This window comes from Anolis carolinensis, chromosome 4 (assembly GCF_035594765.1).
Source record: "Anolis carolinensis isolate JA03-04 chromosome 4, rAnoCar3.1.pri, whole genome shotgun sequence".
Lineage (NCBI taxonomy): Eukaryota > Metazoa > Chordata > Lepidosauria > Squamata > Dactyloidae > Anolis > Anolis carolinensis.
In genome coordinates, this window is record NC_085844.1 from 144,326,848 (window position 1) to 144,351,346 (window position 24,499).

Sequence of the window (24,499 nt, forward strand, 5' to 3'; positions counted from 1 at the left end):
TTGCTCAGATGATTCATTGGAACTTGTGCCACAAATACCATCTGCCTGCGACAAAAACTGGTGAGATCACAAGCCGGAAAAAGTTACAGAGAATGAACATGTCAAGCTACTCTGGGACTTCCGAATTCAGACAGAGTTTTGGAGCACAATACTCCTGACCTCACGATCGTGTTAATAAACAAAGTATGGATTGTTGATGTTGCAATCCCAGAGGACAGCAGGATTGAATCATAGAATCATAGAATAGTAGAGTTGGAAGAGACCTCATGGGCCATCTAGTCCAACCCCACGCTAAGAAGCAGGAAATCGCATTCAAAGCACCCCTGACATATGGCCATCCAGCCTCTGCTTAAAAGCCTCCAAAGACCAGGTCTGTGGCGCAGGCGGGAGAGCAAGCCAGCTGCAATTAACTGCAATGAATCACTCTGACCAGGAGGTCATGAGTTCGAGGCCGCTCGGAGCCTATGTTTGTTTGTCTTTGTTCTATGTTAAAAGGCATTGAATGTTTGCCTATTTGTGTTTGCCTGAGTCCCCTTCGGGGTGAGAAGGACGGAATATAAATGCTATAAATAAATAAATAAATAAATAAATAAGAAGGAGCCTCCACCACAGTCCGGGGCAGAGAGTTCCACTGCTGAATAGCTCTTCAGCAGTTCTTTCTGATGTTCAGGTGGAATCTCCTTGAAGTAAAACAACTGGAAAAGCTGACACGATATGAGGACTTAAAGATCGAAATGCAAATACTCTGGCACAAGGCAGTCAAGGTGGTTCCAGTGGTGATCGGCACACTGGGTACAGTGCCTAAAGATCTTGACCTGCACTTAAACACAATTGGCGCTGACAAAATTACCACGTGCCAGCTGCAGGCCACTTTGCTGGGATCTGCGCGCATTATTCGCTGATACATCACACTTGGGAAGTGTCCGACGTGTGATCCAATACAACAGCCAGCAGAGTGTCTGCTGTGGACTCATCTTGTTGTGTTTCTAATAATAATAATAATAATAATAATAATAATAATAATAATAATAATAATAATTATTATTATTATTATTATTATTATTATTATTATTTCATGACACAGCAAACAAGATAGATATGCTGGATTTTGTATCACAAAATCACAAGTCGAACACTTCCCAAGCATCTAGGACTGTGTGGTGTATTTTCGGATGATGATTATTCAGGTGTATAACCTGTATCATACTACAAATATCCTGTATCAATTATCATTGCTTCACTACATATAACAAATGGCTTTTGAAACCACATAGGTGAGTGTGGCAAATCCTGCCAGTCATTAAGCATGTAACTCATGTTGAATTTTTATTTCCTTTCCACTTTTCAGATTGCCATGAGGGGACCCCCTGGCCCTATGGGGCTCACTGGAAGATCAGGTCCTGTGGTATGTTAAACTAAGAAGCAAAGCATCATCATTCTGGTGTCTTATTTCAGTCGCAATGTCATTGACCAGTCATTTTACAAAAACCACTTGGAATTGCTCAGGACTCACTATCAGGAAGAGTGATGTAGCTGACATGGGAAGCAGATTTGTGCCACTCAACAGTTTACACATGGAAACTAGGACATGTGTGATCAAGCATCATCAGAGTGTTGTCAGAATAGTAGAAGTTATTAAGTCAGAAGATTACCCTGCTAACAGAGGTTGAAGCAGTTTGCTTTTGCTGGGGCCTGCTGGAAACTCCCTTCTGATCTAATTGAGTGCAATCTGTTTTTGTACTTTGAACTCAGTTTGAGGCAATAGGAGTAAGCTGAGGATAAACTTGAGAAAATGGGAGATAGAAACTAGGACGTTATAAAAAGGAATTGCAAAAGTGGTTCAATGAAGGAATAATAGATCTGTTAGTGGGAAGGGTATGCAAGGAAGTGCAAAAAGGAAAAAAAATGAGCTTTCATGTAATCTGTGGCTCCTTTTTCTGCCCTTTTCTATTTGGTCAAAATATGGAAGGTTAAAAGAATGTAGAGCTACAATGCAAACCTACTGGCCCAGTCAAATAACTAGTTTGGATAATAAGTGAAATGAAATTGCAGACTTCCAAACTAAATGCTTTCTGGATAGAAATTTGACATTTAAATACATTTTGAATATTTTAAATGGAAAAACCAGAAGTAGTGTTGTAGTTGCTAAATCACCTGAGCAATTTTCTCCTAATGATGATTTCCTCTTTTCCAAAACCGATACTCTGCTGACAGAGATAATCAAATGAATCACTTAAATGCTGCAGTTAAGCAGTTACCATCGCTTTAGAAGCTATACAAGTGTATTTACAGCAATACAAAATGATAGTTAGTTCAACCAAGATTGCAGGTTTGCATAAACCCAGTAGTCTCTTGAGAGACCTCAGTAATTACATTTTTTAAAATAAAAAGCTTAAGATGCCAGGTTAAGAACAACCGAGTGGCACCCAGATTGAAAGGATATATTTAGTTTCTAACACAATGTGGAGCATTTCCTTTAGCCAAAATGGATTGGCCAGTATTTTGTCTCTGAAATGATAATTCAGTGAAATGAAATTCATAAAGCTAAGCAGATGTTTTTGACTCCGATTTTTCTGTCCATTTCATGGGAATGAGGCAAGTTAGAAGGAATACTCCAAAGATGAGATGACCTAGTGCAGAGATTTTTAGGAGGTATTGATACAAAATGATGCCTGAACATAGTTATTTAAAAAAATCTTTATTTGCGTGCTGCCTTCACTTGCTGTTGTTGTTATGCACCTTTAAGCTGTGTCTTTCTATGAAGTTAATATTTTTTCTGTCACTGAAAGTGTCCAAGCAGTACCTTTCTTACTCCTAGCTTTACTTTACCTTGGTGTGATTTGAGGCTCAACTCCACAGTTTAATAATCCGTACTTATGGTAGAGTCTCACCTGGCTGTCTTCATGCACTTCTGAAACATCCAGTGCATGTTGTGAGGTAAATTGAGTTAATCTGGCTTATTGCCATAAATGCTGCCTCAGCACGGTGTAGACAATGGAATCAGATCTGATTCAGATCTGTGCTCTGTCTACATGGGCCACTATCATCTTTTTCCTGTATTCAGCAGATCATGGAAGTGGGATAGATCAGTCCTGTGTCACTGCTGTTGCCTCTTCCAGACACACCCAGAGCTCCATGGCCGTGGAGGTTTCCCTCTGCTGATATCACAGCCAAAAGATCTCACAGAGCTCTGTAGGCATCAGGCAGATCTGATGCCGACACATATAGTTCAGTAATAGTCCAGCAAGGCCAAAATGATCTTGTTCCTTCTGGACCATCTGGACTATCCAACTGTCTTGAATTGGGGGACAATGTGTGTGACTGTCTTTGGGGCAGTCTAGAGCATTGTAAACGAAGCCTTGGTGCATTGTTTGAAATGATTGATAGATGAATAGATAAATGATAGATTGATAACACATGATGAACTATCCTATCTGGCAAATGCTGTATTGCCACAAATTGTGTAGACCTGCCAAAAGTAGTAGTATGTTGAAGTTCTACTTTCAAATTGCATATATTTAATACTTCTGTGCCACCATTCATTTGTCTACTGACATGCTAGATGCAGACTTTTATTTCAGAGGAGTTTATATATACATTAAGAGAATAAACCCCTTTGGCAAGTTTTAGTATAAATTGGTTATTTTATTATTAAGAAAGGTAATACTTGTAGAGCAGCTGTGCTATCTTAGCTATTTTCCTGTTAAGCCACTAGGAGGCTGTAGAAATTCAGCCATTCTGGTTTAGAATAGCAACATAAAGCAATGATATTTTTCCTTTTGTTAAAAGCATAGTTTCTCCCTCATTGTAATGTGCTTCAAAAAAGCTTAGGTTTCTAGTTAGACATTGTTCAAAGGATAATTTTCTAGCAAAGTTATGAATATAATATGCTTATACAAGAGCTATGCTTCTGTTCCTCAAAACCCACACCTTGGTTATGTGTTATTTTAAGTATTATGAAAGAAAGACAGAGTGTTATGTCTTCACCACTCTTTCATTTTTAGTATTGTAGTAGCCAGGTACTTTTGACCAGAGTTTGACCCAGAATGATGCTCAAGTCTCACTTTAGCTGTTTCTATCACCTTCTCCTAGAAACAGGAGGAAGACAAATCTTGAGGGTAACAGGATAGCAATAATTAAAAAGCTCTTGAACTCTCTTTAGCAGAAAAAGATGTACCATTTTTTGTTCCCTCTCAGAATCATGTTTCTTAATTATAAACTATTTAACCTGAACAGGAAATGATTTGGCACTATATGCAGCCAATAAGAAACCTTGTATGGTTTCTAGTTCTCTTTGACACCCACTCAGTCTTCACCAAGATAAAATACAACAAAATAAACAATCTACAAAACAGCAATATTTTTTACTGGCCAACTAAAATGAAAAAAACTATGTTGTGTTTTATGCATTGTATTTGGCCAATAAAATATTGCTTTTGGTGGGTTTTGAATTTTGTTGTATTTTGCAGCATGACCAATGCAGGTATCCCAAATATGTTCCCCAGGTAAGATTGCTTTTGGGAGGAGGAAGGATGGGCCAGGAATGAATGGATGGGGTCTAAATTGGGGTTTGGGGATTGGTGCCTTCAGGTGTCATTTCCAATAAACTTCTTTCAAAGATCTTGGAATGAATGAAATAAATATTTTTTTAAATAAATCTCAGTTGGGAACAAAAAGGACAGGGGAGGGGAGATTAGCATCCTTAATGTGCATATGTCTGGTACAACAAGTTTTAGTTTTCTAACGTTATCAGGAGTGCATTGAATAGGACCACAACTTCATTGAGTTGATAGGAATTAAATTCTTTGTCTCTTGCTAGCAAGTAAACCTTAGTCTACTGTGGATCTGTCCCAAATGATTAGAACCAGCAATGCACAGATTTTTATTTCTTTGCAGCTAAACCAGGAATTCCATTGAGCTAAAAGTTTGCTTTTCTTCTTGTCATATATAGGGTGCTCCCGGTGGTTCAGGTGCCAAAGGTGATAGTGGAGACCCAGGTCCTCAGGTAAGACTCTTCACGACAAAACAGATTGCCATCAGTAACACGAAAAGCCACAAATTGTTTTGACAACAATTACCCAGAAATACTAGTGACTGAAAAACTTTCCCCTAAACCTGGGACCTCTGACCTTTTTTTGACATCTACATGTTCAGAACATATTTTCACTTTGATCCCAGAGAATTAGAGATGTGACTTTTCTCCATTTTTTGTCTACCTTTCTGCAATACCATCAGAGGTATTGTCACAGTTCTTACTATTACTTTCCATTGAAAGCATCACCAAGCTTTTTTTTTTTTTTAATAGCAGTGTTGGTATATTTCTAATTTGTTTTCTGTCTAAACACAGGCATTACTACTTTGCTTTATGTTGTGCTACTGCTCTTTCTGTCACCAGCCTCCGTGTTTCTGGATCAGGTTGCTTATCCATGATGCTTATTTATAATAAAATATGAAATTTTCCTTCTGGAAATGAAATAAATAATTTCTATATTCAAAATACATTTTTTTTACTCTCACATAATTTCATGAGTGATAAAACTGTGATTGCATTCCAGACTGAGAAGATTCAAATTAACTTAAATCAGATTAAATGAGAATTTTTATTTAAAGCCTGTGGTGCCATCAATGAAGGAATGGTGAGAGATGCAGAGTTAGACATAATCAGGCAAATGGTCCAGATTCAAATTGGAAATAAAGCTAAAAATAAGCTGTTTTTCAAAGCAGTATTTGATAGTATTCACCATCATTGTTCATTTTAAGACTTGAAAACAAGTTGAACCGGGTTTAAAAAACCCGGGTCAGGGCGGACTTTAGTCTACATACCAGCCCCAAAAGCCTGCACTTTCTGCAGGGGGTGGTGGTGTCTAGATGTCCTTCAGGTACCTTCTAGGAGAACACACAGACACCCAAACTACCCTCCTGAAAAAACTTTAAAAAATAAAATTACTTTACTCAGCTGCCATTAAATTGCTGCCGGAGCTCTCCTGGCAGATCATTTCAACATCTGGTTGATATGGGTTAAGCTAGGGAAAACCACTAAATGTTAACCTTTCCTCTGGGTTAGGGTTTTCCCCTTAGGAGAAAACCAAATCTTGACCTAGGACATGAGTTAGGGACAGTAAAGAGAGCCAGGTAGGTTCCTAAACAGAACTGGTCACAGCTGTCTTGACAGCCATTCTGCTTTCCATGCATTCAGAAAGTCTGTGAACATGGGATGGCAGTCACCTCCTGTCCCTTTCTCCCCATGACACTCAAATCTACTTGCCTCAACAATCTGGCAGCTGTTTGCTAGAGCTCAGCCTCACTAAGAAGGCTGGGCAGTAGTGAGGGTGGGATCAAGAGTCAGGTAAGCGGTTGTGTCATGGCTGTCACCAGCAACAACACTGGGAATGGGGATCCCCTTTAGGGTGTTTGCTCCGTGTCCCCAAACTGTGTTGGACACTACTGATCAGTGACAACTCCCACTGACTGCCGGGATGCCAGATCAAGCCTGTTTTGTGGGCCCTAAGACACAGACGAGTGAATTCAAACCACAGGAAAAACGATTCCACCAAAACATTAGGAAAGACATCCTGACATAAGAGGAGACGTGGAATATGCTGTCTTGGTATGTGGTGGAGTCTCCTTCTTTGGAGATTCTTAAATGGTAGCTGGCCATCTGTCGAGAATGCTTTGATTCCTGCATGGCAAAACTAATATCATTATGTACTGTAATAGGCAATTTTGTTTGGTGAGGTTTTTAAAAATTATTCATTCTGCACATTTTTGACCTGGGATGGATCCAATTTGCGTCTTGGTATTTGCACATTTAGGAATTGCTGCAAACACATTCCTTCCCAAAAAGGGCATGTTTGCAAAGTCAAACAAAGATAAATGCTCACCTTTAAGATGTATGAAAAACTCTAGTCAAACCTTTAGTCAAAAAGTAAAGACATGGTTAAGCGATGTATCAATTTTTTTTAAAAAATATGTACATTTGTGAAATACAAAGAAAAGGAATGAGTTTTGTTCAATAAAAAGAAAAAAAATAATGGTATCAATACTACATGGAGAGGGGAAAGTAATAATAATAATAATAATAATAATAATAATAATAATAATAATAATAATAATCCTCTACTGAATGGATTGGAAGTGGTGCAGTAATTGGGTCTAGGTGGAGGTAAGGAACAGTCGTCAATTTATGCCAATTTTATCAAACACACATTTAAATAGCCAGGTTTTCAGATGTTTATGGAATGTGGCCAGGATGGGGGCAAGTCTAATTTCTCTCTGGAGGAAGTTCCAGAGCTGGGAGGCCACCGCCGAAAAGGCCCTCTCCCTCGTCCATACCAAGCACGTTTGAGATAGCGGCAGAAGAGAGAGGAGGGCCTCCTCAGCAGATCTCAGAGACCGTGCCGGCTCATAGTAGGAAATGTGATCACAAAGATAAGACAGACCTGAACTGTTTAAGACTTTATAGGTGATAACCAACACCTGGAAATGGGAACAGAAACCTATCAGCAGCCAGTGGAGCTGTTTTAATAGGAAGATTGTCTGCTCTCTATCATTTGTTCTCATTAACAACCTGGCCGCCGACCATTGTACAAATTGAAGTTTTTGGGCTGTCTTCAAGGGCAGCCCCACACAGTAATCCAATCTGTAGGTAACTAAGGCGTGGGCCACCATGGCCAAGTCAGATTACTACGGTCGCAGTTGGTGCAGAGCTTTAACTGTGCAAGGCTCTCCCAGCCACCACTGACACCTGAATTTCAAGTGTCAGCGCTGAGTCCAGGAGGACCCCCATATTGCGGACCTGTGATTTCAGGGGGAGTGTAATCCCATCAAGCATGGGTTGTCACCCTATACCCCAATGGGTCGCACGACTGACCAGGAGGACCTGTGTCTTGTCTGGATTAAGTTTTAGCTTGTTAGCCCTCATCCAGTCGACACGGCAACCAGGCACTGGTCCAGAACATAATGCATCTCCCTTCAGTTTACTTTAGTCCTAGTTGCACTTTGCTAAACGTTATCACCCATTCTTCATTTTATGATTGTTTTGAGTGTTACAATATTCTGCTGACCTGTTCTGAAGTAGTTGGTACTATAACATGCAGTACTCAGTGTATCAGCATATAGAACTCATCAATAAATGATTTCACTCTAGGTTAGGACTCCCAATGCTGAAATTTTGTACAGTTTGCAGAATCCCATAGATTGATATTTCTGAAAGAATGTGATATTTATTTATAAAATGATATATAGCAAGGATAGGACAGAGGGATTTTGGAAGCTGCTGCGGTTTGGTCACAGGACCCCTATTAGTACTAAAATCCATGAATGCTCATGTTACATTATATACACTTGTGTAACAAATGGTGTTCTATATATAAAATTGTAACATCAGAGTTTGCTTTTTGGATTTTGAAAATATTTTTAAGATGTGAATGGCAGAATACATGGATGGTGAACTCTGTGAATATAGAGGGCTGTCTTTACTTAAAAAGCCCTTAGTGACCTCCTAACTTACATCAATAATAATAATAATAATAATAATAATAATAATAATAATAATAATCTTTATTTATACCCCGCCACCATCTCCCCAACGGGGACTCAGGGCGGCTTACATGGGGCCATGCCCAGAACAATACAATTTGACAGAATATAAAAAGAGCAACAAATCATAACACATTGAACAATACAATAAATGATAATATACATTACAACGCAAAATCAGAAGAACAATAAAAACAAGGGCGGGCCACATGAACACTAAGTTAAAACTCGGGTGAGAAAAGGAATAAGAATAAAAACCACAAAGAACAGGGTCATAAAATAGTGGTGATATCAAGGGATATCAAAGCCTTAATTGGAGGTAGAGAATAATGAATCACAATTACTTTATGATGCTCTTGTTGCTCATCATAATGAGGGATAGAAATAATAATAATTTTTTTAAAAAACTCATTCTACAAAACAATCCTGGACTGATGATAATCTTCATCGTTTGAGATTTGTTCTGTGCAAAATTTAGTTGCAATTGTCTTGTGTAGGAAACAAAAAAGGTTCTTTTCAAGAAACAGCACTTTCTACAGAAAAAGAATAATATTTATATGTATTGCAAATATATGCATTGCAGATAAACTTTGCAAACTGTGCTTTCTGAAGAAGTTCTTGTATTGGGAAGAGAATTACAGGTACTTGCTTCCTTTGGGAATAAATTTTGAGAGGAATTACATTTCTGTATCTTTTCACTCCCCCAGGGTCCTCGAGGCATACAAGGTCCACCTGGTCTCCCTGGAAAATCTGGAAAAAGAGTAAGTATTGAATGCTCCAAGATAGCTGAGTGTTTTGTAAAAGGACATTTGGTAAAAGTTTTAGAAAATTAAGCTGCAATGTTTCACATTTGGTATTTAACCACCGCCTTTTAAAAACTTTTATAGGGTCGTCCAGGTGCAGATGGAGCCCGAGGAATGCCAGGGGAACCTGGCTCCAAGGTTAGTAAATATACATTTCTAATACTTTGATGCTGGAGCTTTCTCCAGGTGTGTGTTCAAATGAGAAACCAGTATCATCCTGGGCATACAAATGTGGGCATACAAATGACTGCCTTTGCAGGGCAGCACATGGAAGGAATAGTCATAGGGAATACTCTTGTGTTGGCTGCTACTACATTTTCAAGTACATATTGAAAGAGCCATTGTCAGCATGACTTATCAATTGGAATAAATGTGTCACCTGTATGTGTAAAGTTGCTCCCTGGGATCTCTTGTTTTCCCACAATGCTTCAGAACAATCTATTTACATTGGGCATCTATTTGGATATTGCTTTGGTGCACTGCCTGAGCAGCCCTTCTGTGGCTCATAGAGTCCCAATATTGAGTGAAAAGGCAAAATATAAATGAACAATGACAATTAGAAATGGTATTCTGCTGTTTTTAAGATTACCTCATTGTCTTTAAGGTTCTGGTAGGTGACACTTGAATCAGATGTAGTAATAGTTTTATATAGGTATAGAAAGTACAGAATCAGATATACAAATATCAGCTTTAAGTTTGAAAGCCAAGCTCTGTGAGGAGTGGCTGAGGATGCTGGGTATGTTTAACTTGGAAAATACAAGGTTGAGAGGCAGGAGACATGGTGGCCATGTTTAAATATTTGAAATAATGTCATATTGAGAAGGGAGCAAGCTTTTTTTTTTTGCTGATCTAGAGGGTAACATATAGAGCAATGTTTTCAAGGAAAAGAGATCCCACTTGAACTCTAGAAGAACTTCCTGGCTATAAAAGCTATTCAGCAGTGGCATAGGCTGCCTCCTTGGAGGGTGTGGACTCTCCTCTGGAAGGTTTCACACAGAGGATGGGTGGCCATTTGTCAGTGTTCCTGAATGGCAGGGGGTTGGACTAGTTGGCCCTTGTGGTCTTTTACAACTATAAGAATCTATTATTCTAAATATATCTTTGAATCAAGATTCAAGCAACACGACTTCATGGCAGTTGAAATAATAGATTTACAGTAGACCCCATGAAGCTTCTGAACTGTTGCATAGTACAAGAGTGAATGCAAAAGTTATTCTTTCTTTCCTCCCACTAGGGTGACAGAGGTTTTGATGGACTTCCAGGTCTTCCTGGTGAAAAAGGCCACAGGGTAAGAAAAAAAGATGCATGTTTATCTGAAAATCTATTTTGAAAAACCTGGGGAGGTCAAATCATACATCATTAAAAACAACAGCAGTATTTTTCAAACTCAACTGAGTTTTGTGGTACAGTTTGCACATACCAATTCAGAAATAAGTTCCATTGAATTCAATGTATCAATTTGAAAAGAAAATGCATGTGCGAATAATTTAGGGGTTGCTAGTTTGTTTACCACGAGTGTGTCTACATAGTAGAATTAGTGCAGTGGTTCTTAACCTGTGGGTCCCCAGGTGTTTTGGCCTATAACTCCCAGAAATCCCAGCCAGTTTACCAGCTTTTAGGATTTCTGGGAGTTGAAGGCCAAAACATTTGGGGACCCACAGATTGAGAACCACTGAATTACCGCATCTGACACCATTTTATCTACCATGTCTCAGTACTATGTGAGACCTCAATCTAAGCTCAACCCAGTTCTCTTGAAGTGGCATCTACAAATATGCCAAGTGGCACTCCCTCACTCTTCTCTTGGTGCTGCTTCACATTTTATGAAGCTTTTGCTGGTGGTGTTATAGCTATTGTTATGATATTCTACCCATCATATTTTATAGCTTCTGAATTATATCTTAAGAGGTAAAAGAGGAGTGAGCATATGTATGTCCAGCTCACTCAGACTGATAGTTGTATTTCAACATTAATTGACTTTATAATATACATCAGTTCTGCATTCATTCCCATTTTGTTTGTATAATGTGAAAAACTGCTCGGATAAGGCCAGATTAAACATAATGCTTTACATGACATAGTCAATAAGAAGAATTGTTCAAAGAATAATTCTGTGTTATCGTGTTTTTAAGTCATTCACCTGTTAGCTTGGTTGTGCTTTGAGGCTCCATACCATAACTGTACATTCTACGTAGCTGATAGCATGCTTGTTTCAGGGCTAGCCCAATGAACATGGAGTACAAGAGTTAGAAGGTATAGCTCCCTCAGGTAGGTAAATACAGTGTTTGTAACAGGCAAAGCCTGTAAGTAAGCTCCATAATTGTCAGCCAGTCAAGAGGGCTACAATTGCCCTTTTTGTTCTTGCAGACTTAGTGGCTCACTAGATTGTATCCCCAACTATTTCACAATTCAACTTGGATTGGATCTGAAAATTTGGAATAAATAGTTTATATCAGTGGTTCTAAACCTGGGGTCTCCAGATGTTTTTGGCCTACAACTCCCAGCCAGTTTACCAGCTGATAGGATTTCTGGGAGTTGAAGGCCGAAAATATCTGGGGACCCCAGGTTGAGAATCACTGATTTATTTAATGATTTTGAACCCACTGGTTGACATAGTAATAATAATAACAATAAATAATAATAATAATAATAATAATAATAATAATAATAATAATAATAATAATTTATTTGTATCCCGCCTTATCTCTCCGTGGAGCCCATTCATATTCTCCCTGCCTCAAAAGAAGATAAAGGCAATTTCCGTCTGAACAAATCTTGCCAAGAACCCCATGAAAATTACTTGTAAACAAACAATGACAATAACAAACATATATTATGCATGTGAAGGCATATGACAAAACAGGAAGGGAATATAGATTAAACCCAGAGTAGAGCTCCCACACATGATGCCAAGCTCCCCATAGGAAGAGCCAAAATCATGTAAAATGTGACAACAAATAGGAATCCCAAAAGCTCAGAGTTGTCAGGGTGGAGACCCAAGGGTGAACATGGCAAAGCCTAATACTACACAGTTATAACATTGTGATTGCACTTCAATGACCATGGTTGCATTTTATGTACTCCTGGGATAGTAGACTGGCACCAAAGCTCTCTGGGTGAGGATCTTTAGCATATCTCCCTAAACTGCAAATTCCAGATGTACCTAAGGGATAGAAACATGGAAGTTAAGGTGGAATCATAGGGTTATTATTATGGAGTCTGAAAGGACCCCAGTGACTATTGCTTATTTTAGTTAATAAATAAAAGAAAAAGACAACTGAGGGCTCTTCCACACGAGCATATAACCCAGAATATCAAGGCAGAAAATCCCACAATATCTGCTTTGAACTGGGTTGTCTGAGCCCACACTACCATATATTCCAGTTCAAAGCTGTGTGAAAGAGGCATTAGGCATAGCTAAAAGGGGTTCTGGGTTAGGGTTACAACTGTATTATAGTTGTATTAGCCCTATTCATATAGTGAAAATTTGGTAGACAAAAAGTTTTATGTTGCACTTTAGAATACTTATAATATGTTTTAAGAAGGAGAAAAAAGGGTCCCAGTATCTCTAAGACACCAGTCATTTCAAGGATGGTATCCTTGAAGTGACTGGCTTGACCTTGAAGGAGCTGGGGGTGGTCACGGCCGATTTGGAGACACATACGCACAGGAAAAAGCAGGTTTCCTTTAAAAATTGAAACAATTGTGTGAGTGACCAGCAGAGGGCACTGCACATTAAGCACTCATTTTGTATACTCCTACACTACTCTATGGCTAAGTAAACATTTTGAAGTTGCCCCAGAACCAATGAATATGTTCCCTCATCCAATCAGGTATTGCTAAATTAACACATTTTATGACCTTCAATTGTGCGACTGAATATTTTTTTCTTGCTCTTTCACTACACCATGGCTCCTGCCAAAATATTTCTTTTGCAACATTAACTCCAATAATGCATTTTCATCCCTCATGACTGAATTCTTGTTAAAGCAAAGCCTTTCAAATGCAAAAAAGGAAGAGAGCCATACTTTTACAAAAGAGCAAAATAAATAAACAAACCAGATATCCTATTAGAAATTCAAAAATAGAATACTTTGCAAGGATTTAGATTTTGAGTTATATGGTGAAACACACTGCATGTCTGAGAGGCAGTAGCAAAGTACTTGTACACAGCACTCCGTATTTTCTCAGCAAGAGCTCTGATATGAAAATATCCATATTTACAACTATATATGTGCACACCCTGAAAATTAAAATCAATATTGACCATAGTGAAGTAGTATATATTGATCTGCCCTCTGTAGAACAGACTGGTGCTTTCAGCTAATCACCCATAGCAGGAGATAACTGAAAGCATATTTCCTCTCAGAATCTGCTTCACCCTTATGTAAGTTGCATTTCTGCTGAGCAATCTATTAAGGAATACTATGTGCAGTCTTAGGCTCTGAATGTGATGATAATATTATAATAAAAAATTATTTATACCCCACACCCTCATCCCAAAGGGACTTGGGGTGCTTACAACAATTCCCGGATGCAGAAAATAATATAAACAATAAACAGACAACAACAGTAAACAATTATTGCTACATAAAATTAAAATTACATACTAATTAAATATTAATAAATGGTTTAAAAGCTATTTGCTTTCTAAAACAATTTAAAATATAACCATCATTTAAACCAGTCCGTTCCTGTTGTCAGATTATCCAGCATTACGTACCAATCGTCATTCAGGTCCTGTCCAAAAATTAAGTAATACTCTAGCCATTATCAAAAGCTTGCTTAAATAGACAAGTTTTTAACTCCTTCCTGAATGTTAAAAGAGTAGATGCTTTCCCTGGGGAGAGCATTCCAGAGTCAGGGCACTCTCTTTCGTCCCCACCAACCTCACTTGCGAGGGGAGTGTCTCCCCAGTTGATCTTAAGATCTGCACAGGTTCATACGGAGACATGTGGTCACGTGATGGGTTCCACCATATGAATCTCTTGAGATAGATTGGTAGACAGATATGCATGCATACATATACACATACACATAAATGTACTGTTTACACACACAGTGTCTGCCAGCCTACCAGCTTGTCTCTTACTACCACCAGTTTGAGAATCACATATAGATCTTGCTATGTAGGAAGTTCAGTGTAAAGGACCATGGTTAATTTTCAGTGGCAGAGGTCAATAGGATCACCAGAGTCATTGAACAGATTTAATCCTTTTCAGAAATCCTTTTACTTTTCTCCATATGAATTTACGATTGCATTCACATCAGTGGAGATGAGAACAACATTTGTCCTTCACATCTCTGTCTATGTGTGGTCTTCAACAGAGGAGTCCCAAGAATGCATCTGCATATGTTTATCAAAGAAAATGAAGAAGGAGAGAGGGAAAGAGGAACAGGAAAGAAAGCAGGTAGATTCCTTTCTGTGTTGAAGAAAATGGAGATCTGGTCACTTCTCTCCCCAGAAAGAAAGGAGAGGCTCCTTTCCCAGAGGGCAGAAGTGCAGCATGACTTCTGTGATTTTTCTCCACAAAGGAAGGAGGGGGAGCTCCTTTCTCAGTGGACTGGGCTTTATGTCATATTTGACACCTGGGGGGGGGGCTGCTTTCAGGAGGTCAATATGGGCATATTGCACCCTAACTTGTGAGTTTCCGTTTCAGCCATTCTCCTCTCTGTGGGGCAGTAGATGAGTCTATGTTTCAAAGACTTTACGTCTCCTCATAGAGGTTTTGTAGTGAGACTCAGGAGGAGAGAAAGCCTACAGTTCTTGTCAGTTAATACATTCTTGTTTGATTCAACTATACAGTCTCTGATCTGTTCCTTGAACAGCCAGCTCACTTTTCAAGTAGTTAAGATAGTGTGGGGGCAAAACAGTCATGCATTCTGGTAGCAGAAGACTAAAATACCTGGAGGGCCACAGGTTGGGCTGTCTTGATCAATGTATTTATTTATTTTATTTGCTATATTTCTATTCCGCTCTATCTCACACCAAGAGCAGCTTATGGCTCAAGAGCTTTAATCCCAACTCTGTATTTAATGAAAGGCATCTAGAATAAGATGTCATACAAAAGAGGAGAACAACCTGTCAAGTTGTTTGAAAATCAAAAAAGCCAACAGTACTGCTCTATTATCCGGGTGTAAGCCACAAGGGAGCGCTAGAGAGAGAAAGATAGTCCATTTTACTGGGGGGGGGGAAGGGGAGTTGAAGGAGGAAAACTGTTTCTCCCATTTTTGCTAGTTATTCTCCCCACTTTCCATTTAATAAACAAGGATTATTTTCATGATGGGGACATGGATGGGGGGAATAAGAAGAAAACGGGGGAAAATATTTGGCTTGGCACAGTTCCATTATCGAGGCAGAGGCCACAAGGAGGCACTAGAGAGAGAATGACAGTCCATTTTATAGGGTTGGAGGGTGGGTTGAAGGAGGAAAAACATTTTCTCCTGTTTTCCTGTTATTCCCCCTACCCATGTCCCAGTCATGGAAACAATTTTTGTTTATTAAATGGGAAGTGGGGAAGGAGAATAACTATAGAAAATGAGGAAAACAGTTTTTCTCTTTCAACTCTCTCCCCCCCTCCCCCCAATAAAATGGACAATCGTTCTCTCTCTAGTTCCCCCTTGTGGCCTCCACTCAGATAATGGATCAGTACCAAGCCAAATATTTATGAATGACTTCAAGGCAATATTCAATGTGTAAACTCTCCTGCTGAATATGCCTAGCTTTCTGGTGTTCTTGATAATCAGAAGGATAGTATTATTTAAGGAATACAGAGAGTTCAATAATCAGAGGTTTAAATTACCACACAATAATGTAATCCAGTTAAAATTGTCATCACACCATTGTCTCTTTCCACTGTGTCCTTATCATGTGCAGCCAGTCCCTCACCTAAGGGAGAAAAGATTCATTCATATAGTGAGCTGTGCAGACAAGTTTTCTAATTGTTGTACTTTTGGATGTGTTCCCAAAATAATTAAACAATATTTAATGAAAAAGGGATCTCCGGCCATTCATAGCTGACAATAAAAATTATGTTCCTTGTATTAGTCTTGAGGTTTCCACCTTGCAGTTCACATAAACAATTTCTCTTTTGATTTCACAGCCACATCAATGAAATTAATGGTTGCTATTGTACTACAGGGAGTCTAAGCAAGTAATTGAAGAGTGTTAGTGACAACATGATGTAATGGTTTGAGAATTGGACTGTAAGACCAGGGTTAAAATACCTGGTCTATGGAAACCTGGATGACTCTGGGCAAATCGCATTCTCTGAACATTAGAGGAAGGCAAAAAACAAAAAAACAAAAACAGAACACTATGAACCAATCTTGCCAAGAAAACCCCATGATAGGTTCACCTTAGGATTGCCAGAAATCAGATCTGACTGAAATACATACAACAACAATAAAAGTAACTAGCTTGTGGTGCCTTGTGTACATACACAAAAATACATAGTCAAAATACTTAAATGCACAATTTTGAGCATTTTATATGATGGCATATGCAGTCAGGGACAGGGATGTAGCCAGAAAAAAATTTCAGGAGGGGTTTTGAAAATTTCGGGGGGGGGGGGGGGGGAGGGGTTATAATTCATGAGTAAACCAGTTTTTTTTTAACCTGAAAAATTTCGTGGGGGGGGGGGGTTGAACCCCAACACTCCCCCCCCCCCAGCTACAGGCCTGGTCAGGAATATCTTTTTCAAACATGCTTGAAATGTATTTTGGATTTTGGGTGGTGGTGTCACAGGAAATTTATTCATTTTAAATGTTTTTTTTGTTCTTACTGTAAAATGTGCAGTATTGAGTAACACATTGATAGTAGTCTTCCAGTTCAAATAGACACCATCATAGAACTTTTAGCATCTTTCTGATCTGTCAGTTCAACTTGATGTGCTTTCTGTGACTTTATGCTTAGATTCACCGTGAGAAATGTCAGCTAATTTTGCTCATACACAAGAGTTTTTTTGTAAAGTGTATTGTGTACAAATTGCAGAGAGCATTATGAATCCCTCATTCCGTGATTTGGCACATCCAGCATTGATAGCAAGATTTCTCAAGGGGTTAGAGAGCCCTTGAAGTGGTGTTTCATCATGCTGAGAGAATAATTCTTTACTAGGTACTCAGAAATTGCAATTTTTCTTCACATTCTTATTAAAACGCTTTTAGAAAATAAATAGAAGCATTACTTGTTACAACATTTCCACTTGTTCTATTGTTTTTTAAATGTCACTTTTGTATACAGTAGAGTCTCACTTATCTGACATAAATGGGCTGGCGGCACGTCTGATAAACAAAAATGTTGGATAATACGGAGTCTCCTCCTGTTATCCGTCTGATGCCATAGTCGTTGGCTACCTTCTGCATCGTCTCTCCTTTGTGCATACTCTTGATTCCCTCAAGTTTCTGTTCCATTGATACAATGTCCTTCCTTCTTTTCGTCATCATACTCGTGACTGCACAGCAACACGCAGCAAATGGTTCCACAAACTGTATATCCAGCCCCCATGCCTCCCAGTTTTCTTGTCTTTGATGCCACCTTTCGACTGTGTGGCACTAGACATCTAGAATGCTAACAACAGGGATTCAAAGAGTTAAGGTAAGGCAATGTCCCGGGACTAGAGTGGCCCAGCAGGAAGTGCTCGGACGTGGAAGAGGAGTGTGGAGAGGGATGGAGGAAGAACGCTTCCGCTTCCAGTCCTGCCTCTTTTCCCCCTTTTCTCTTCCCTCCTCTTCTTTTCTTGCCTTTTTCACTTATTGGGAATGGAGAGAGAGTTAGGGAGTGCTCCTTTAATTGAAGGGGAAATGCTGGAGGAAAAGGGGGGCATCGGATAAGACGGAATGTCGAATACGTGAATATTGGATAAGTGAAACTCTACTGTACTTTCATCGTCCCCCTCCCAACAGTAGCTCATTACAATCAAGTAAGTCAGTGGTCATTTTCTGCTTTTAAGATCTGGGTAAGTGAATCATAGATGGCTAAGACATAATTTGATGTTGTGGTCACCAAGTAATGAATATGTTGATGTAAACCACCCTGAACATAACTGTTTTGCTCACCCAGGACATTGCTTGCATTTCTGTCAACCCGTGAACATGTGAAACAAATGATTGTGCAGTTTTTTCCTATATTGTCATTTATTTATACGAAATATAAGTATGTGTTGGGATGAATAAAATCAATTAAACTGGCGGATTTTAGTGTATTTCAGCATGCCCAACTCTGTGTTGGATTATGGCTAATGGTTTAAACCCAAATGTGAATGGAGGTTTGCGTATCATAATGCTGCATGCAGAGATTTCTATCCCTTTAGTCAAGATGTGTTATGACTTGCCAGTTTGAATCTGAAGTGTTTGCTTGTATCTCATTTTTAAGTTAAATATTCATTGGCACATAATCATAATTCTTCCAAGCAATGTGATTTTAATGTTTATTTTTTCTCCAGGGGGATCGTGGACCACAAGGACCTCCTGGTTCTCCCGGTGAAGACGGAATGAGAGTATGTCATTCACAGTTTCTTATCATTCTTAAACTGCACAATAAAATCTAAACACAGGATTGATTTCATGAACTAATGCTTTAATTTTGTTCTGTTTACAACAGGGAGAAGATGGAGAGGTTGGACCAAGAGGCCTCCCAGGTGAAGCTGTAAGCAAAGCTTTATTCTTGCTCACTATTCATAATGTCTACTGACTACCTATGTTGCAGTATTAGCAATGGAAGGTGTCATTTGTGCATCTAAATGCAGCAGCAAAGTTATGTTCTATTTGGAGACCATTTATAAATGAATACTCTTATAGTGATTTTGTCCATAAAAGTTCTGCTGTTTGAGTTTTTTTCCTTACTGAGGTAATTCAACACATTCCCTTTTTAGTATTTTGAGGTTTCTCAAAATTTGTGTTATTCTTGAACACACAGAATTTAAATCCCATTAGTTAGGATTTTGGTTATAGCAGTGATTTATGGGTACATTCCTACGAGTTAAGCTAGAAATCATCCTAACTTTTGAAAACTCTTAACATCTTAAGAGGTTTTTTAATCTTTAAATATATTATAATCCTACTGTATCTGTGGTATCGATTACATATACTAATTTATTTGGCTTGATTCACAGTTTGGCTTGGTTCATATAGGCTCCAAAATTATATGTGGTAAAGTGATGAGGTCTCATCTACACTGCCTTATAATGCAGTTTAAAACTGTATTACATGGTCAGTGTAGACCCATGTAATGCAGTTTAATTACATTGATCTGCATTATACAAGGCTACATTGACCATATAATACAATTTCAAACTGCATTCTATGGCAGTGTACATGGGGTCTTAGTCTCTGTTACATATAGAATCTTGGTAAACTGTGATTGGCCTTCAGGGATTCTTGGATGAAACTGATTAGCTAGACCCCTCATAGTCTGGTTTTAGGCCTGGTCACAGAATGGAGACAGCTTTGGTTGCCTTGGTGGATGACTTCCACAGAGAATTAGACAGGGGAAGTGTGTCCCTGCTGGTTTTCCTGGACATCTTAGTGGCTTTCGATATGATTATTCATGGTATCCTTCTGGGTTGGCTCTCCAGAATGGGTCTTGGGGCACTGTGTTGCAGTGGTTCCACTCCTTCCTGGAGGATCGTACTCAGATGGTGATGCTGGAGGACACCTGTTCAGACCCGTGGCCATTGACCTGTGGGGTCCCACAAGGTTCCATTCTTTCTCCCATGCTTTTTAACATCTACATTTAACCACTGGGAGAAGTCATCTGGAGTTTTGGAATTGGGTGTCATCACTATGCAGATGACACACAACTCTGCTACTCTCTTCCACCTCCCTCAGATCCTAGACCAGTACCTAGCAGCTGTGATGGACTGGATGAGGGCCAAATAACTGAGGCTTAATCCAGACAAGACAGAGGTCCTCCTGGTCAGTTGCAAGGCCAATCAGGGTATGGGGTGGCAAAATGTGCTTGATGGGGTTACATTCCCCCTAAGGACACAGATCCACAGTCTGGGGGATTTCCTGGATTCGTCACTGACGCTTTAAGCTCAGGTGTCAGTGGTGGCTGAGAGGGCCTTCTCACAGTTAAAACTGGTATGCCAGCTGCAACGGTATCTCGAAAATCCTGACTTGGCCACAGTGATCCATGCCTTAGTTACATCCAGAATGGACTACTGTAATGCACTCTACGTAGGACTGCCTTTGAAGACAGCTCAGAAACTGCACATAATTCAAGAAAAACACCTTAAAATGAATAATAATAATAATAATAATAATAATAATAATAATAATAATAATACAAGAATGAGTAAAAATCATCATAAAAGCACCATGAACATATAATAGAAGAAATTGCAGCAGATCATAGCCTGAACTATCCTCTACACAAAACTATCGTTCAACATATTCACCATCAATTTGTATACATTTGCTCCATCATTTGACCCAGGAATCAAAACCATTTTGGAAAAATTCAGGGTCTTGCTTTGTGACTCATGATTTCAAAGCTGTTTTAACATCATTCAGGTCATTGAATCTAAAACTACATAGGCTGCCTTTCAGAGGTCCAAATAGGTAAAAGTCAAAAGGGGCAAAATCAGGATTGTAGGGTGGATGAGGCACTATTGACAAGCCCATTTTTGCAATCACCTGGGTTGTGAAAAATGACGTGTGTGGGCATGCATTATCGTGATGAAGCTTGATGGAACAAACGTCTTTTAGTAGCCTCTTCTTTCTTATTGCCCCCTTAAGTTTCTTAAGTGTGGTTACATAGGTATCACTGTTGATTGTGCATGCCCACACACATCATTTTTCACAACCCAGGCAATTGCAAAAATGGGCTGGTAAGTAGTGCCTCACGCACCCAACAGCCCTGATTTGGCCCCTTCTGACTTTTACTTGTTTGGACCTCTGAAAGACAGCCTGCGTGGTTTCAGATTCAATGTCTTGAATGATGCTAAAACAGCTTTAAAATCATGGGTCATGAAGAAAGACCTTGAATTTCATATAGTTTTTATTTTATTGTCACTGCCTCCATGTGTGTCTACAAGAAAATAAAGACTATGTGAATGGATAAGGATTACTTCTGTATATGCATGCTCATTTTGTTCTACAACATTCTCTACAAACAGAATAATGGAAGACAATAGATGCATTTCTGAGAATTATACATAAAAGGCCTCTGTAAACCAGGGTCTTTTGTCCACAAATACAGCATATACTTCAGTAGGTAGAACTGGAAAAGACAGCTGACTAAAAGACTAGAGAGCTAATGCAAATTACCATAGACAGTATTGACGTAGACGTAGACAACCAATGGTTTGACTCAGTAAAAAGGCAGTTTCTTTGATTATGAAATAAAACTTTGAAAGGTGTAGTGTTTCTGAGCAAATCTGAGGTGAATATTTGCTTTAGCTCTGCCAGTTGCCTCTACCAGCTTGTGGGCAAAAAGGGGGCAAATCCAATAGGCTATAGATCATTTTTAGTATTACTGTAAGGATGTGAAGTCAGCACACATCTTGTTCCTTTTTGCTTTCTTTGCATTAACTCCAAATTCCGTTTGTGTGGTTAAAGAACTATGACATTCTAAATGCCAGAATATGAGGTGGAGCTCTCAGAGGTGTGCTCTGATGAATTTGCCCAACACTTTGCTAGCAAAATTGGTTTTATCCACTTGGACATGAGAGTGAACTCTAAAGATGTAACTGATGAGTAAGTTGCATTTTCTGCAGCTTCAGGGTTTGGACAAGTTGCTTGGAAGAGTGAAGCCAGTCACTTGTTTACTTAGACCAGTCTTCATCCTAGCCAATGAGTGCATCTAATGGAGGGCTGATTTCTTGGGTGGTGAGGTTGTAAACATTTCTCTGAAAGATGTATATATTCCAGTTCCTCCACAAGGAAAGGGCTGTGATAACATCAGGAATCATTTTTTATCCTAACATCCTTTTAACAAATTGACACGTCTTATCCTTTTTAGAATAAGGTATTAGAGCACAGGTATGCAAAGTGTATTTTCAATAACATTTTTGTAGCTCTTAATGAGTCTTCATCCACTTCATGCTTACCAAAATCTGTCTTAAGCTCTATAAAAAAATCTTGTTTAAATATTGTTTCCAGAGCCCCAAAGCTTATAGACAGGTCCAATAGATTATTTTCCACATGTGTGTGAATTATTTTTAGGGCCAATTTAGACTTTTTTCCAAACATGAAGTTATAGAAGGATAGGAAGAGCCGGGGTCATTTTTTTTTTTAGTACAAGCATTACTATGTGGGTCTAAATATTTTTAGAGGCGCTGGAAAAAACACCTCTGAGTATTCCCTGCTTACAGATACCCTATGAAATTCATGTGGCTGCCATTTGGTGATTTAAAGGCGCGTACACATAAGCCAGGAGCCCCGGTGGCGGAGTGTATAAAAGCACTGAGCTGGAGACCAAAAGGTCCCAGGTTCAAACCCCGGGAGCGGCGGGAGCGGCCGCTGTTAGCTCCAGCTCCTGCCAACCTAGCAGTTCGAAAACATGACAATGTGAGTAGATCAATAGGTAGACTGCTCTGGCGGGAAGGTAACGGCGGTCCATGCAGTCATGCCGGCCACATGACCTTGGAGGTGTCTACGGACAACGCCGGCTCTTCGGCTTAGTAATGGAGATGAGCATCAACATGCTCATCAACAGACATGATTGGACTTAATGTCAGGGGAAAACCTTTACCTTACACATAAGCCCTGTCAGGATAAGATTATAGAGTTGTTTAATTTCTAACATGTTAATTGTCTCTCCTGGAATCTCTTGCCTACTACAGCTTCTTGTCATGTTTCATGTGAGCAAACAATTTTATGGAGTTTTTTTCCCTCCTTCACAGGGTCAGCGAGGATTACTGGGCCCAAGAGGAACTCCTGGGCCACCAGGACAGCCTGTATGTATTTTCTAAAGAAATTCATTAGCTTATATTTTGTATTTCCTCATAAATTTGTGTCTGACTAGCATAGCTTTGTTCCATTCTTCAATATAGGGAATCGCAGGTGTTGACGGCCCACAGGGACCAAAAGGAAACTTGGTAGGTAACTGTGAAGGAGTTCTTCTTTGCAAAAATAAATAAATAGATTAATTGTATTTTATTCCCATGTTAGTGTTATCAGTATCTTAATACCAATTACATGTGCCTTAGATGCAGAAGAATAGAATCTGTGAGTGACATTAGTGAAAGTATGGAATTATTAGCCCATCACAAATGCTCTTCTGAGATACCATCAGGGTGAGGAGTACAGAAGAGAAAATTAAATAACATATGCTAAGGGCCCCTAGTGGCACAGTGCGTTAAAGTGCTGAGCTGCTGAACTTGCAAACCAAAAGGTGCCAGGTTCAAATCCCAGGAGCAGAATGAGCGCCCACTGTTAGTCCCAGCTCCTGCCAACCTAGCAGTTCGAAAACATACAAATGTGAGTAGATCAATAGGTGGGAAGGTAACGGCGCTCCATGCAATCATGCCGGCCACATGACCTTGGAGGTGTCTACGGACAATGCCGGCTCTTCGGCTTAGAAATGGAGATGAGCATCAACCCTCAGAGTCGGTCACGACTGGACTTAACGTAGGGGAAACCTTTACCTTTAACCGTATGCTATGCGCAAATTTTGTACAGAATAAATTTTGAAATGTCAAATTTTCATCACTGCAGAATTCTTTGTGTTTAGGTTTCTTGACATTCTAAAAACACATTTTAAATCATTTGCCAAAAATGTTTTGAATATTCCTTCCATTCCTAACATATGTTGTTCTTATAACAATGGTGCTGGACATCTAAAGGGGAGAAGAAATATGTCTAAATGTTTTGCCACCAAAATAAAAATGTCCTTTTGCATTTCTTACACAACAGGGCCCACAAGGGGAACCTGGACCTCCTGGCCAACAAGGAATCCCAGGCCCACAAGTAAGTATTCAGTGACTTTTCTACCAAAAACGTTAAAGAGCTAAAGAGCAAGGAGGGTGATGGTATGCCTTTTCCCCTTCAGTGAGCTTATTCTTGCTTCTAGGCTTTCATAAACTATCCTGAAAATATCCCTACTGCAAGCAAAGGCAGCCGGGAGAATGGTGGGATCATGTTTGCACAGACACTTCCCCCTCCTGACTTTGCCCTCCTTTAGAGAGAAAAAAATGACTCATTTAGAGCTCCAT

At 39.3% G+C, this 24,499-nt stretch overlaps 1 protein-coding gene across 5 annotated transcripts in view; it reads left to right on the forward strand.

Moving 5' to 3' along the window:
- col11a1 (collagen type XI alpha 1 chain) overlaps positions 1-24,499 on the forward strand; it is a 314,486-nt gene that overhangs the window by 133,732 nt on the left and 156,255 nt on the right. For all 5 annotated transcript variants that reach the window (XM_008109137.3, XM_016993104.2, XM_016993102.2 and 2 more), the window contains 10 exons: positions 1,349-1,405; positions 4,952-5,005; positions 9,246-9,299; positions 9,426-9,479; positions 10,576-10,629; positions 18,785-18,838; positions 18,943-18,987; positions 23,189-23,242; positions 23,339-23,383; positions 24,201-24,254. In XM_008109137.3, coding sequence (XP_008107344.1) covers positions 1,349-1,405; positions 4,952-5,005; positions 9,246-9,299; positions 9,426-9,479; positions 10,576-10,629; positions 18,785-18,838; positions 18,943-18,987; positions 23,189-23,242; positions 23,339-23,383; positions 24,201-24,254 — 525 coding nt within the window. The remainder of the gene's footprint in view (positions 1-1,348; positions 1,406-4,951; positions 5,006-9,245; positions 9,300-9,425; positions 9,480-10,575; positions 10,630-18,784; positions 18,839-18,942; positions 18,988-23,188; positions 23,243-23,338; positions 23,384-24,200; positions 24,255-24,499) is intronic.